Source organism: Canis lupus, chromosome 17 (assembly GCF_011100685.1).
Source record: "Canis lupus familiaris isolate Mischka breed German Shepherd chromosome 17, alternate assembly UU_Cfam_GSD_1.0, whole genome shotgun sequence".
NCBI lineage: Eukaryota > Metazoa > Chordata > Mammalia > Carnivora > Canidae > Canis > Canis lupus.
In genome coordinates this window covers 34,462,107-34,478,330 of record NC_049238.1, presented here as the reverse complement: position 1 = coordinate 34,478,330, position 16,224 = coordinate 34,462,107, and the positions used below count along the sequence as shown (strand labels likewise).

General features: G+C 44.6%; 1 protein-coding gene across 2 annotated transcripts in view; it reads right to left on the bottom strand.

The window, feature by feature from the left end:
- Positions 1-1,413: 1,413 nt before the first annotated feature.
- The window catches only part of MTA3 (metastasis associated 1 family member 3), a 174,042-nt gene continuing 159,231 nt past the window's right edge, over positions 1,414-16,224 (bottom strand). Inside the window, exons 17-18 of one of the 2 annotated variants that reach the window (XR_005372374.1) lie at positions 5,811-5,884; positions 1,414-5,020 (exon numbers count right to left, since the gene is read on the bottom strand). Coding sequence is in view for 1 of the 2 variants with exons in the window: in XM_038561356.1 (XP_038417284.1) it covers positions 4,995-5,020 (26 nt within the window). In the remaining variant the exon portion in view is untranslated. The remainder of the gene's footprint in view (positions 5,021-5,810; positions 5,885-16,224) is intronic. The other variant, XM_038561356.1, reaches the window with a different exon arrangement.

The following is a 16,224-nucleotide window of genomic DNA, read 5'->3' as shown; positions in this document are numbered from 1 at the left end:
ACACAGAGAGAGGCAGAGACACTGGCAGAGGGAGAAGCAGGCTCCATGAAGGGAGCCTGATGTGGGACTCCATCCCGGGACTCCAGGATCACCACCTGGGCTGAAGGCAGGCGCTAAACCGCTGAGCCACCCAGGGATCCCCTTTAACAAGGATTTTAAAGAAGTCTTCAGAAAAATGCTTCAGTGAGCAATTATGAACACACTTGTGACAAAAAAAAAAAAAAAAAAAAAAATCTCAGCAAGGCTGCTGTGTTTCATGCATCCTGAGGGGTCCTCCTACTTCCACAAAACCTTTCCTGACCAGGAGTCCTGCCTTACTGAGCCCTCTATCTCAGAATTCCTGCAAGAACAGACATAGCCTTCATTATAAGGCTTCTGGTCTCTGGTAATCTTGTGTGTGTATGTCTTGCTTCTCTAGTGAAAACTCTGGAAGGAAACTCAGTGTCTCTCTCTCTTTTTATTTTATTTATTTTTTGACAGAGTGCACATGAGTGGGGGAGGGATGGAGCAGAGGGAGAGAGAGAATCTCAAGCAGCCTCCACTCCCAGGATGGAGCCGGATGTGGGGCTCAACCCCATGACCCTGAGATCCTGATCAGTGTTGAAATCAAGAACTGGATGCCCAACCAAGTGAGGCACCCAGGTGCACCCCCCTTTTCTCTTTTTAAAAAAATCTCTCACAAATCCCATCAAACAAGGATCACAAACAGGTGTAGTTCACAGACTTGGGCTGAAGGGGTCCCAAGTGGATTTACAATGGCTCTAGCACAGCACTTGAGGCAGAGTCTACATTGCAGTCAAACAGGTTTGAAGCAACAAAATACCCAACTAAGAATAATTTCTACCAAGCAGGTTTCAATGCTCAGGGCAATCCAGAAACAGTGGAGAATGCTAGGCATTCAGATTGGGCTCCCTCCACCTTTAAGAAAACCCAGACATTTCTTTTCTACTTACGGGCCTGAGAAGAAGGTGTTGGGCTTTCATCTATGTGGTATGCAGCTCCTGGGTCCCTTCACCTGCTCTGTAGCCTTTCTCTCACATGAGGGCCCAGCATACAATGCTGGGCACAGCAGGGCCAGAGTTGTTGATGGGGAAAGGTTACTCCTCCTACCTCCAGGCTGAGGGCATACAAGGGTTCATGGCCACCTCCTGGAGTGACCTAGCTTCATGAAACCTCCATGCCCTCAGGATGTGGCTTTATGAGGCAGTAGGAGAAAATGCAGACCCTGGGAAAAGTTCCCTGAGAGTCTCAGTGTGGCTGGGGAAAATCAGCCTAACCAGCCTGGTCTGTGAGTTCTGCAGGGAGACAGGGAACCCAAGACAAGGGGCATCTGATGCTGAGGGCTGGGGCGAGCATGCACCGAGCCTTACAGCTGAGCCACCATCCCAGGAAAGCATAGCATAAAACCAGACATGATCTCCAGAAATTTATTGGAAACACAATACAAATTGATTAGTAGATGGGATCTACTTACAGACATTCCACACTAATATGATGCTCAGAATGAATTATCCTGCGGAAACACTCATGACCACTTATGTATGGTCTGGGCCAGTGTTCTCTGGCAGGGCAAGTCAGAACTTGGGGGCCAAGGGATGAAAGGGAAACTGGGACATGGCTTTCTTGAAGGGAACAGTGAGGTGCGGTGGCTAAATGGGTAAATTCCCCCAAAGGAAAACAGGGACAACTGTTAAGAATAAAGGCTTTACCCCCTCCCTTCCAAATACATTTTCCTCTTTAGGTGAGTGAGTCTACAAAGCCCCCTACCCCGGGGGGAGGCAGCTCCTCCGTCTACCCTCCCCGGAGTCTTAGGATAGCACGGGGTACAAACACTGGGCTGGACATGACATGGGGAAAACCCAGGCCACGCATGTCCCAGCCTGCCTTCCCCACTCTGCTCTGAAAGGTGGGGGCTGAATGCTGCCATGTGCCTGTGCCAGGACCCCAGGTCAGCTGGCCTCCAGCTGGGCTTCCCTAACCAGAGGTACCTGAAGAACCTGTAGGGCAGGAGAAAAGGAGAAGCCAAGCTATTCCTCTCCACACCTGCCCGGGGGGATTGTTTCCAGCAGGGACCCTGCTTCCTCGAGGCCCCAGCTCCCACCAGATAGGCCTTCCATGGTCCCCAGTTCCTCCCAGTGGCCCCAGTCCCCCTGCTCTGGTAACATGGTTTCTCCCCTGTGTCCCACCAGCCCCTGGTGGTGGCAGTTCCCCACCTCTGGGTTGCCGCTTGTTCTCCTGCATGGCCTCTCAGCTCTTCTGGTGTCTGTGTTCAATGAGTCTCTGGATAAAAGCCCCTGTTTTCAATATTTGGAGTGGCCTCTGTTTCCCTGGTTGGATGCTGACTGACAAACCAGGCTGTGGGCAAAGTGGAGCTGTGAGAGGTGGGCTAACACCCAGTCTGTCTTCCTCTGTGCCACCATCTCTAGGGGTGGGCAGGTGGTGATGGCAGAGTGGGAAGATGGCTTGTGAGCTTCCGTGTCCTCATCCAAGGGAGCACAGATCAGGCTCAGCACAGCGCCACCAGGCACATCTGATGTGGGCTGTGCAGACACACCCGCATATCTAGCCTACAAGTTCACTGCACAATGCTGACATACCCTTAACACACACAGCAGAAACACTGTGGCCCTAGAAAGGGCTGGGTGGCTGGGAAACGTTCTCAGCACCAACTGCTCAGAATGGCCAAGGCAAATGTTAGAGCCTCCTTGGTGTCATTTCTTTATTCCCTTGAGTGTTCAATCAGAATGCTGGGGAACTTTCCAGGGATGAAGTGAGAACATAAAGATCTTAGTCAACATCCTCTTTGTAGGAGGATGGGGCTGCAGAACCAGGAGCTCTTACTACAAGGTGAAGGAACAGCTTTCCTCACACATGTGGCTCAAAAGGAGCAGCGCTTTCTCCAAAGCTAAAAGTAAACTACAACCAGGGTGGGGGCACTCCCTGTACTTCCTGCACACTGGCCTTGGCCCTGGTCTCCAACTTTCCTGGGCCTGGGTGAGGAGGGCCTCTCCCAAAAGGCAGAGTGAAGGCTGGCAGCAGAGTCACAGAAGGACTTTTCTCATCTCAACAGTCACATTTTACACACGGGTCAGGAGAGGCGTGTGAAAGGGCCAGGGAGCCATTGCACACCCTGTGTCCATGTGCGACAATAAATCCAGGGCAGGACACAGAGACAGCTTTCCCATGTCTTTCTTTAGAGAGAACATACCACATGGCATGTGATGCAGAGTGCCATTTGCTTCCCCTCCGTGGGTCTTTGCAGAGGGGGCTTCTCTCTGGAGAACCCTGAGGGCAATTCCTGTCACCTCTGCCCTACTCACTGGGTACCTCTAACATGGGCCCATACTAGGGGCCCTGAGCCAAGACCCAGAACAGCTCCAAGAGTTAGCAGTGGTGAGAACATCCCCAGGTCACCCTTGCAAAAGCCAAAGATGAGAAGCAACTCCTTAGAAGGGAAGCCACGCGGGCTGCAAAACTGGAGATTGAGCTCTGGGCATCGCCTTCGGCCAGATGTCATCCATCACATTCTCTTTTCTGAGCTGAACCCAGCCTCCGAGGATCTGGGCACCGTCATTTTAGTGATACCTCACTCTGCTTGGGGGCTGGCGGGGCGGGGGGGGGGGGGAAGGGGAGTGTCAACTCAATTGTAGTCATTCTATCCTGCAACCACCTGGCTGTTTGGCCATCCAGTGGCAGACCCCAGGGACAGCTGGAAGGCCAGACTCCAGTTTTCTTTCACAGTGCTGTGAGCCTGTGGCCTGTGGCTGCAAATGGAGGACAGGGAAGCAGCCAGATTCTTATATGCTCGGGGAGTTGTGGGGCACTAAGTTATTCCTACCCCTGCAGCTGTGTGCACAGAGCTGCAGAATGGCCAGCCAGTGGTGCCAGCAAAGGCTGGTGCTGAGGGCAGACAGGAAGGACCCAAGCCAGTGAAAACTGGGTCACAGGCACATGTCCCAGGGCCTAGGCGCATGTGTTCACAGCAATGTCTGAGCTGGAATGGAGAGGGGAGCTCGTGGTGTCATATATACACACTCACCTGCAAACACACTTCTCTTGTTTCACCCTCCTAGGCCAAACAGATTCCATCTTCTTAAAATAAACCTGGGTGATTTGTGACTCGTTGAAGGACTGACCTGGCTGCAGTAGTTCGGCGGCTGGCTTGGCTGTCAGGAAATAGGGCAGTACACGGATGGCTTGCGACAGTGATATACACGCTTAGCTTGGTTTAAACATCTGCTTTTGCTGGAGCTGTCTGGGGCCAGCAGAATCAAGTAGAACACCAGCTTCTCTCCAACAATAAAATACAGATGATATGAAGAGTTCAGAGGCTTATGGAAGAATGATTTTCTTATTTTTTTTTCAGAATCTCATAATTCTGTACCTAGGAGGGGTCAAGGGGGTGGGGCGAATATAGGATACAGGGGTAAGAGCAAAACTTTCCCATTAAAAAAATAAATAAATAAAGATGAAACCTATTGAGAAAAAGCCAAGTGACAGTAACGGCGAGGATGAGGGGCAGGTATCATGAAGTGCATAAACACTGGCACTTTTCTTAAGAAAAATCCATTCAGAAAGCTGCCATGTCCCTCCATTAGAGCATCAGAGCACCAACAGGGCTGAGCTGACACATGCAGGGCAGCAGCAGCTCTGAGCTCTCCTCTGCCTGGGGAGCTGCGGTGCCTAGGAGCAGAGTGCTGGACAAGGAGGAGGCTGAGGGGCTCTCTTCACTCCTCAATTTTCAGGCAGGTCCCGCCGTGGGACAGTTAGGTCTCTGAGAGGAAAGCGAGGTGACATTGATTCACACGTGGAGACGCAGCTCTGGGGATGTGCACTCCTACAGTTTCCTCCCCTGCCTCACTGAGTCTCTAGGAGGCACCGCAGGTCTCCCACTGAAATGTGCTGGAAATAGGACTGCCTCCTTCCCAGAAACAACTGTGAACATCAGCGGGACAGTGTAGCGAGTCTTGGCTTATAGGATGAATAGGGGTAGCTCAGTCCGACACGCAGCATGTGAGTTCTGGGGAAGGAGAGAAATGGGGCTCAATGTTAATGCAGTTCTGACCATGGCGGCAAGGTGAATGCAAGGACCGAGCCATCCCTCCCACCAACAATGTCACAAATGTCAAGGAAAGGCAGTCATACATTAATTTAAACAAAAGCTTACAGGGTAGTTTAAGGTTGGACTAAAAGGAAGTCTAACTGAGGCTAAGAAAATACATGAATGACAGTGACGTATCCTCATTAAAAGCTGGGTTTTGGAGGGGCAGGTGTAGTGGTTACTGCCAAGGCAGACAGCATACCAGCAGGTCCCGATATGCTTATCAAACCCATATCATGGGCTGTCTCTGACCAGATACTAAGGAATGGGGAGCATGACTGGCCTGGGGGAGACACAACGTGATCTGAAGTAATCATAATTAATGGTAGTGATGTGGGCACTCAGAGGCTAGGAACACATTTTCCTGTAGGGGGCTACCGAATCTCAAATACCCACAGTGTCATAGTGGCCCTTATTCCCACCTCCCCCATCCCCTCACCCCAAACCTTCAACTCTCCTTCCCCAGAGCTGGTCATCTAGAGACGCTCAAGAGAAACAAGTAAATGAAAAGCAGAAGTGGCCTGCAAACTGTATCATTACTATCTGCTGTTACTAAGTTGTGAAACCTTTTGCATGGTTATTAGGAAAGCAGCTAAGAGGGAAGTGGGGTTTGTTTGCTGAAATGGGACCAGGTGCCCCAGCCCAGGGAGTGCTAGAACATTCTCTCCCATCACACTCTGCAACCAGGAGAGGACACAGGGATGCTCACCTTCACAGCCTCCCGCCATCCTGAGGAAGGTCTGCAGGATGGAACAGAGCTGGGCCTTCACTTCATGAGCCTTTCTAGAATAGGGAGATATATGTACACAGCCTGGTATTTGATAGGGCTCAGCAAATACGTGTTAAATAAAAACCCAGATGATTCCGTTTCGGACTTAAGCCAACCTTTGCTTTATTGAACCTGTTATGGTTTTTATAATTGCATGATTTAACTTTCACTAGAACCTGGTGAGCATCAGAAAGGTTAGGAACTTGCTCAAGGTCACACAAGCGAGTAAGTGGAGGTTTTGAAGCCAGATCTTCCTGATTCAGGTCAAGATCTCTCACTACACCAAGCTGCCACATTCTCCATCCATCCCATTAAAAGCATACTGCCCTCTTCAGCATCTAAGTGAAGGGTTATGTATGTGTCAGGACCTCCAGGATTTCCTAGAAGGTGCTCTCTCTCTCTCTTTTGTTTTTTGCAGGGGTTGGAGGATGATGCTCTGTTTTTGTCCAACCTCTGTGGAATGAAACCATCTGCAAGAAGAGCCACTTGTAAGAGTTTCCCAGGTTTCTGATCTGCCTTGGTAAATTGTGCTTCCTTTTATTTCTGTTAAATTTACCTGCTTCAGTTTCTAAAGCAATGCTCTAGCGTCAGAGTTGACACCGGCTTTCATACTGGCCGTGGTTTTAAGTTAAAACATGTGAAGTCTCTGCACTCCTGGCTGGAGAATCACAGTGCTTACGATCTGCCCTTGTAAGGCTATCACTTCGCTGCCCCCTGCTGGGAGCTTCCTCAGTCCCACTGCATTTCCTTGAAGCAAGGATCAAGCAGGATCCAGGTGTGGAGGCCCCAAAACAGCAGACAGCCTCAGGAGAAGCCCTCAGATCTCCTTCCTAGATTATGTAGCCCAAAACATTTCCCTTTTTTGCTTATAAATAAATTCTCAAAAGCATTAATCTACACTTGCTACTTTTGTCTATACTAACCCTGATTCATAAGCGCTTGTTTTTTTGTGTTTTTTTTTGTTTGTTTGTTTTGTTTTGTTTTTACAGAATTTTCCCTCTTGGTTTAACTGTTCAGAGATACTTCAGGTCCATGGACTTGGAGATTCTGCACTCTAGCTTAACCAATGCAATGAAAGCAACCTTCTGGGAGGTTTCCAGTTGCTGGATTCTGAGTTCATTTCTCTCCCTTCTGAAACCCAGAGGAGAAACCATCATCAGAATTTTGTAGGTTGGAAAGCAGATACACAAGTGATAACAGACGATGCACTCAAGAAAGCCAAACCTGAAGTTGGCAGTGTGGTAAGTCAAGAACCCAATTTTCCAGAGGGTCCTCAAATGGTTTAGGAATTAACACCAGAGACCATAAGCAGTGGAGGAAGGAGACTGAAGCATGGAGATTAGTTGAAGGCTGTTTGAGAAACAGCTAGACCCCTAGAAGCCCTCCTAATGCCATGCTCTTAGGCAATTGCCTGCCTCCCATAAGTCTGAATGTGTGTCCTCTGAAGAGGACCCACCAGAGGGACTCAGTCCTAGGAGACATCAGGCAACAAGCACATTTGAGGGCAGGACTGGCTACTCCAAAACTGAGGAATCAAGTGAACATATGTCTACTAGATGGTGAGACCTCCAGCATTATTCCCATTTAGCTCCCAGAAAGCATGCAGCTAAACCTAAACTCTGGGAGAAGAGACTATTCTATGATCTGGTGTTTGTCCCCCCACAAAATTCCTATCTTAAAATCCTCATGCCCAATGTGATAGTATTGGGGGGGTAGTCTTTGGGAGGTACTTAGGTCACGAGGGTGTAAAGAGACCTCACAGAGTTCCCTAGCTCCTTCTACCATGTGAGGACACAGAGAGAAGTCAGCAGTCTGAAACCTGGAAGAGGGCTTTCATCAGAACCCAACCATGCCATACCCTGGTCTTGGACTTCTCAGCCTCTGGAACTGTGGGAGATAAATTTCTGTTGTTTATAAGCAATCCATCTGCAGCATGTGTTATTACAGCCTGAGTTGATGAAAATAGATGGGAAGAATCTTCTCTGGGAAATGTGACCAGCCTATGAGAGCAGACCTCTAAATAGTAGCATATGAGCCAGCCAACAAACAGCCCAACCTGATCACCATACCATGAAGTGTACTATAGGGCACAGATCTTTCAATCTGATTTTAGTATCCTACTCTTAAGCTTTAGTAAACAACCACAGGTCACTAGGGAAAAACCTCCAACAGAAATGTCAGAGACCAAAACAAAGAACAAAGAGAAGAATTAAAATTGAAGGAAATAGACTATTCATGAAGAAAACTTAAAAAACAGAAAACACCATCATTAATATCCTCAGGGGAGTAAGAAAAGATACAGCATCCATGAAACACAAACAGTATGCTACTTAAAAAAAAATTGAGGTGCACCTGGCTGGCTCAGTTGGAGGAGCATATGACTCTTGATCATGGGGTCATGAGTTCAAGCCCCATTTTGGGTATAGAGATTACATAAATAAATAAAAACAAACTTAAATAATTAAAAAAATTTTTAATTGCGAGAACCAAAGGGAGTTGGCAGAGAGCCTAATATCTAGAGTGGTGGGCTAATTTATACTGGGCTAATCTTCCAGCCAATAGCAGTAATAAATTCTGGAAAAAAAATTTTTTTTAAATGCCTGAAGGTTCTGGAGAGCAACTAAAAATCAGGCAAAAAATGGAGGAAATATGACCCTTGGGGAAAAAGTGAGATTAGGTGAGATCCACTTTTTCCTATGGGCACTTCCACACAGTACAAAAGGAATATGGCTCAAGCAGAAAACTGCAGTATAATTGTGTTGAGGAATCAGGGAGGATCCAGAGTTTGAGGCTGCCAATACAGCTGGAAATACAGGAGGAGATCCTAGAAAGGAAGAGGACAGGGAAAGGGAAGCCATCAAGTCTATATACACACTCCACTCAAATCACTGGCTGACTCTGGAACTATGTATTCATGAGGTGGGACTCCTCATGAAAGTGGGAAAGATCAGCTGGAAGGCTAAAAAAGGCTGAGCAGCAACTTCAGCAGCTATCTACTGCTGGAAAGACAAATGTTGGAGTTCAAGTTCTGTCAAGTTGAAGGCACCAGGCAAACAACTTGGTCTTTCCATTGAAATCTCAATGGATTAAGAGCTAAACTGAAATAGATCAGACCTATTGAAGCTTTAAACCAAGCCTCCACACAATCAAGGTGACCCGCCAATTTAATTGCTTGCTAGAACAAAATGCAACACTCTGCAGAGGGAGATAACAGAACCCAGGGTCTCTACAATTGATCATCCACACTGATTAGTATCCAATAAAAATGAACAGACTGAGGGCCACACTGGATCTCAGCTCAGATTTTGATCTCAGGGTTGTGAGTTTAAGCACTGCATTAGAATCCACACTGGGCATAGAGTGTACTTTGAAAAAACAAAAAACAAAAAAACAGACTGAGCAACTCCTCCAAAGAAAAAAGTTGGTAGAAAATGACTAGTGAATGATTCAGATGTTAGAATTAGCAGATTTGCATATAAAATATTCACTATAAGTTTATTAAAGAATCTATAAAAAAGATGAATATAATGGGTAACAAGATGGTATATTTTAGGAGAAATAGAAAATAACTAAATGGAAATTCTAAAACTGAAAAATACAAAATCTGAAATGAACAATTTGTTAGATGGGATTAACAGCAAATTCAATACTGCAGAAGAGGGACCTTAGCTGGCTCAGTCAGTAAAGCATGCAACTTTTGATCTTGGGGTCATGAGTTCCAGCTTCATTTTGGGAATAGAGTTTACTTACTTAAAAAAAAAAAAAAAAAAAAAAAAACTGAAGAAGAAAGAATCAATGAACTTGAAGATCTCTAAAAATTATTCAAAATGACAAATAAAGCACACATACTATATGACTCCATTTATATAAAATTCTAGAAAATGTAAACTAATCTCTGGTGACACAAAGCAGATCAATGGTCACCTGAGATGATGTAGGGGAAATGGGATAGGTAGGAGGTTAGATTATAAAAGTGTACAAGAAAATTTCTGAGGGGATGGATAAATTTATTAAGTGGATATAACCACCCAAGTGATTATGGTGGTTTTATGGTACATACATAATGTTATACTTATCAAGTTGCATATTTTATTTTTTATTTATTTATTTATTTTTTTAAATTTTTATTTATTTATGATAGTCACAGAGAGAGAGAGAGAGAGAGAGAGAGAGAGAGAGAGGCAGAGGGAGAAGCAGGCTCCATGCACCGGGAGCCTGACGTGGGATTTGATCCCGGGTCTCCAGGATCGCGCCCTGGGCCAAAGGCAGGCGCTAAACCGCTGCGCCACCCAGGGATCCCTGTAATTATTCAAGTTGCATATTTTAAATATATGCAAGTGAGGGGTGCCTGGGTGGCTCAGTCGGTTAACTGTTTAACTTATGACTTTGGCTCAGGTCATGATTTCATGGATCATGAGATCGAGCCCCATCTCAGGCCTCTGCACTCAGCAGGGAGTCTGCTTTGGATTCTCTGACTTTCCTTCTCTCTGCCCCTCCCCTCACTCATGCATGCATGTGCACTCTCTCTCTCCTCCTTAAATAAAATCTTTTTTAAAATACTAAATATATATAGTTGAATATCAATTCTGTTTCAATAAAGCTACTTAAGAAATGATAATAGAAAATAGCTTTATATGTTTTTTTTTAAGATTTTTTTTTTTTTTTTTTTGAGAGAGAGAGAGAGAGAGAGAGAGAGACAGAGCACAAGCAGGGTGGAGAGGCAGAAGGAGAGGGAGAAGCAGACTCCCTGCTCAGCAGGGAGCTGGATACAAGGCTCTTTCCAGGACCCTGGGATCATGATGTGAGCTGAAGGCAGATAAGCTTAACCAACTGAGCCACACAGGTGCCCCTGTTTGGGTTTTAAAAATCTGCTAGAATAACATGTGTTGGCTTTAGAGATACTATAAGAATCATTCTGAGTTTAATAAAACTAGAAAAAAATCATTGAAAAATAACCCTAAAAAGAACAGAAGAAAAAGAAAACTGGTGTGATCATGTTAATATCAGACAAAATAGACTTCAAGACAAGGAGTATTAACAGAGCTAAAAAGAATCATTTCACAGTGATAAAAAAAGGTAAAAAAGACATAAAATTCTAATTATATATATTACCAATAAAAGAACTTCAAAATACTGAGGCAAAAATTGACAAAATAAAGGGAGAAATAGACAAATCTGGCTGGAATATAAAGTTGAGAAAGTCTCCCAGAAAACAGAGCAAAAGACACAGAGGAAGAAAACTGGAGAGAAAAAAGAAAATTGGAGGACCAGTGCAGGAGGCCCAATGTCCAATATTTTGACCCTTTCTTCTGCTGACTAGTTCTAGATGCCTTAAATGCGGTCAGCCCTGCTTCCCCAAAGACTCACGCTTGATCTTCCTCACTGGCAACCCTGGGAAGGGGCTCCTGTAGGCGAAGCTGCAATCAGACTGTCATGGAAACAGTCTTCTCAGATTATCTTCTTCTAGGCACCTCCATTTAACAAAGTTGCCTTCAAGCTCACTCCTCAGTTTTACATTAATTACTTTTTGCCTTCATTTATATGTACATAATTGTTGATAAAAATAAATATTTGGTTGAGGGAAGAAAATGCATAGATTATAACTCAGATGTTTTCTGAGCTTAAAGAGTACTCAGTCATCTGGAAGGAAAAACAGGAAACAGGAAAAGAGAATAATAATGAGCATCGTTGGGAAGCTTAAAATAAACCCAGTGGGGGGGTCCCCAAATCAACTAAACTGTGACAAACAAATCTTTCTATTTCCATTGCCCTGAGGGACCTGCAGATTCAGAACACTTCTCCTCACTTCCATCCTGGGACCCAAAGACACTGCTCAGGAGGATACCTAAATCAGTTGGTTTTTGGAGTTGGTCTTTACCTCCCTGGGGCATTAAGATCTAATACTGATGTCCCAATGGCTCTCTCAGACATATGTACCTGATCTTTAGATGGATGGGTCACACTTCTATGGAAGAGTTGTTTCTCAGGGACTTAATCCCCTTTTTCTGCTGTCTTCCTCACTCTCCTTTCCCAAGCATCTACTCTTCTCCACAAAAAGCCCAGGACCTAGCTCTCAAGTTAGAGGTTCACTTTCTTTCTGAGATTTTCCCTCCACATGACACTGAGAATGGAAATACATTGGGAGAAGTTGGCTAAAAATGTTTCCTATAATGTCCCTTGCAGGTATAATCAAAGACACTTTATTAAGGAGACCAGAGCTGGTCCTGAGAGTTGAGGATCCCTGAGCAACTACCATAGACTTCTGTCACTCTTCTAAGATCTCCATAATACTCAGAGGATGTCAACTCTAGACCTCTTAGAGGCTCACACACTAGTATATTCCTCAGGAACACTAGTACTTTCCTCAGGAAAGTATTCTCTGGGAGCAACTGATATTAGTAAACCCAGGAATGGTCCCAGGGGCGGCTGATCTGGCATCCTTCTAGAATACTCCAAAACACTAAGTTGTTAATTACTCATGCCCAATGCAGTTGAGTCTGTCTTTCTCTACAACATCACCCCTATGGCTTCACAGTATGAGAGAACATCCACTGCCCTCACATAATGCTTCAATACTCCCAAAACTCTCTAGATATACTAGATATTCTGTCATAATTACTTCACATTCAATAAACCCTGGGGTTATAATGATCCATTAGAAAATACTGGAGAAAAAAATTCAAAGGCACTTTTATCTATTTTTAAATTTTTTTCCCACTTTCATCTATCAAACGAGGTTGTAACATTACAACGTCAGACAAGGAGATCAGAGGCAAGTCCAGGGGCACCTGATGTTCTTCCACAAACAATATTTTGGAAGATTAAAAAAAAAAACAACAAAAACTGTAGTCTTTTGAAAGGATATAAATATGTTGACAGAAGGCGTCCTGTGCCCAAGCATGCCTAGGAATGCCATCAGCTGTTGCTGGCAGTCTATTTTTATTGGGATTTGTGAAGACAGCAGATGCATTCCCAGAGCTCTCTCACTGGTACAATGGACCTCATCACCACCCATTTCCCAGAGTTGGGATGCAAACAGTTGGAGCTGATTCAGAAACAAGTCATCCAAAGGACAGTCTTCACACCCCAGATCATAATATTGTACTTAGAGCCATCCACACTGGATACCCTCTTTATAGGGGACTCAGAAAAATGATATTACTCAATGCGGAAAACAAATAAGGAAAAAAATTAGATCTACAGTGTTATTCACATACCCCTGGGGAAATAAGCCAGAAGAGAGCAGATTAAAAAGCAGTTTATTGTACAATTCATCAATTTCCTTGGCTCAGATGCCCTGACTCTGTCCCACTGAAAACTCACCTCTCTTCTGAGCCTGTTGCTTTGGTTTTCCTGACACACTGAATCTTGCTTCAGTAGTACCCTGGGACAAAAGCCTTTATCATCTCAGATGAAAAGAGCACAACTCTAATTGATGTCCCCTCGTTGTATCACTACAAAACAGAAGTTGTTCTCCAGGGACCCCATTTGATAAAGACAGAGACACAGCAGGTGATCACCCTGTCCCTTTGCACCCAAGCAGAAGAACTGACAATCTGCTGACTGGAGCAGAGAGGACCAGGGCCTCTTCATAAGGGTTCAGGAGAGGATGAGAGATGTCTGAACAGCCCATCAGCCCCTCTACTCTCCAGACTTTTTCTGACTCAGCCTTCACTCTGAAAAATGTGAAGGAGGATTATACTCCATTCCCTCTGCTGTAGAGTCTCTAATTGCAGAAGCCTACAGGGAGCTAAATGAGCCCTCTTTATCAAATGAATTTCCTGTCTTCAATACTCCTTCAAAACTTAATCAAAGGCAATTTCTCTTTATAGATACTGGGCCCTTCTACTGTGCAAATATGCTTTGGAACATACCCATTTACTTTCAAGCAAACCTATGAGTCATTTTTTGAAAATCATATTTTTAGGTAAGAAATAAATGTAGTTATAAGAAAAGTGTTGACATTTTGTTTACATATAATCCACATATGACTACAAAAACTTTGGTTGATAACAATTTTCAAAACAAAACGTTAGTGATAGCTCTACTTTATAGAAGGTGTGGGAAGATAGAGACACCTGGGTGGCTCTGTTGGTTGGGTGTCTGCCTTCTGCTCAGGTCATGGTCCCAGAGTCCTGGGATCAAGCCCCACATTGGGCTTTTTGCTCAGTGGGGAATCTGCTTCTTCCTCTGCTCTTTCCCTACCACTTGTGTTCTCTCTCTCTCTCAAATAAATAAATAAATAAACAAACTTTTTAAAAAAGTGTGTGTGTGGGGATAGTATCTTAGCACTTAATGAATAGCTACTATGAGTCAGAGTCAATGCTGGGTATACTATAGAATTTAATTTAAACACATTTCAGGGGATCCCTGGGTGGCGCAGCGGTTTTGCACCTGCCTTTGGCCCAGGGCGGATCCTGGAGTCCCGGGATCGAGTCCCGCGTCGGGCTCCCGGCATGGAGCCTGCTTCTCCCTCTGCCTGTGTCTCTGCCTCTCTCTCTCTCTGTCTATCATAAATAAAAATAAATCTTTAAAAAAATAAAATAAACACATTTCACCATTAGGTGATTCTGTGAATTTTCTTTTCTCTTATTTCTTTTTTCTCCCCTCTCTTGGACATTAATATAGTTCTTATGTTCTACATTCCAGAAAAAGTAGGGATAGGGGGTATAATATAGGCAGAAGAGTTTCACAGAGGCAATGGTGGCTTACAACTCACAGGCTAAGCACAGAAAAATACCTACTATGTTCCTTTCTATAATTCCAAACACATACCCATCTCCCATACATAGAAACATAAACATTTCCCAGATACTTGCTGCACTCAGCATATGAATCACATAAATCTGGGACCTTATTTACCTGTTGGAAACAACCCTGGACTGGAGCATTTTAAATCTCATCTCTGCTGTTTGTTAGCAGTGTGGCTTTAGGCAAATCCCTTAACCTCTTTGAGCTGGGTTTTTTCATTATTAAAATGCAGGTTTATATCACCTGCCTCATAGAGAGTTTCGGAGATCAAGTTGTATAAAGCAGGTGAAATATTTTTAACCATTATCACAACTCCATTAAGGCAAATGAAATTTGTACTTTACAGAGGAGAAAACAGGTTTAAAGAAACTAAGTGATTCACCCACGGCCACACAGGAAGTAATCAGAGAAGTCAGCAGTTAATCCCACCTGATTCCAAACACTCAGAGGTACTTTCCCCCCTCCATGGCAAAGATAAATTCCATTTCCCCTACTGCCCTCTCTTTTGGGCAGCCAGACATGGAAAGGCTTTCCTGTAAATACTCTTTATCTCCACTTATCTCATGGCTTCTTTATTCACAGCCACATGGAAGTAACCAGGTCGGCCAAATGTGGTAGGTACTTGGTTTGCTGGCAATAAAAATGTCATCAAAGCATCTGTGAGTCAGAAGAGGAGACAGGATTTGGAAAGCACATGACAGCATGTGGCATACCACTGGACTAAAAGCCTGATGGGAAAGACCGAAGCGTATGGGGCTGGTAAGAGACCAGGTAGGTCTATGTTTTGAAATTTCATTCTTCCTGTCATTACTAACCCCAAATAATGAGGCCTCTTTGTATATGCAGATTGTATTTTCACCCTTGGAGTTTAAGTTCCAGTAGGGTTGTCACAGAGGGGTATGTGTGGCCTGGTGATGTGGGTGATGCTTAATAGAGGACCCAGAGGGCTGACTCCCAACCCCCAGGGCCATTAAGGGGCCAGGGCTAGACGAGAGACAGTGACTTTCAGGAAGATGATATGAAGCTGTCCATCATTTTTTTTTTTTAAATATCAGGTAAAATCCTTTCTACCAGCAGGACTCCAGAGCCTCTTTTCCCATCATCATGAACCTCCAACTGAACGTGGAGGCTGAGTGAAGGGGGCAAGCCACCGAGAAGGGGAGGAGAAGCCCTAAAAAGCTGAGAGGCCTGGGTATTTCCGTACAATCAGGTTTTGTTTCCAGTTTTCTTAGTTCTGTCCATAAACATTCTGTATGGTGTGCTTGTCTATCTGACATGATGATAATTAAGTAGCAACGCTAATTGATTTTATGATTGGATCACACAGGGCGAGGCTTTTCCATGAATTTGTATTCATCAATTCCAGTAAATGATGGTATTGACTATCCCATGAAAACTCACTATTAGCCTAATATTTTTTTCTAGTACTTTGAGTTCACCTTGGAAACTCAGGTTTAGTCTGTATCCTATATCCCAAGAAAATAAGAAACAGACCCTTTGTCCCAAGGAAAAGCTTCACTGGGAATACAAAAGTGGGGACATGTTCTGCAATGTGTGTGTCCATTGCACTTGTCTCTCATTCCCCACATCCATCCAAGCAGCA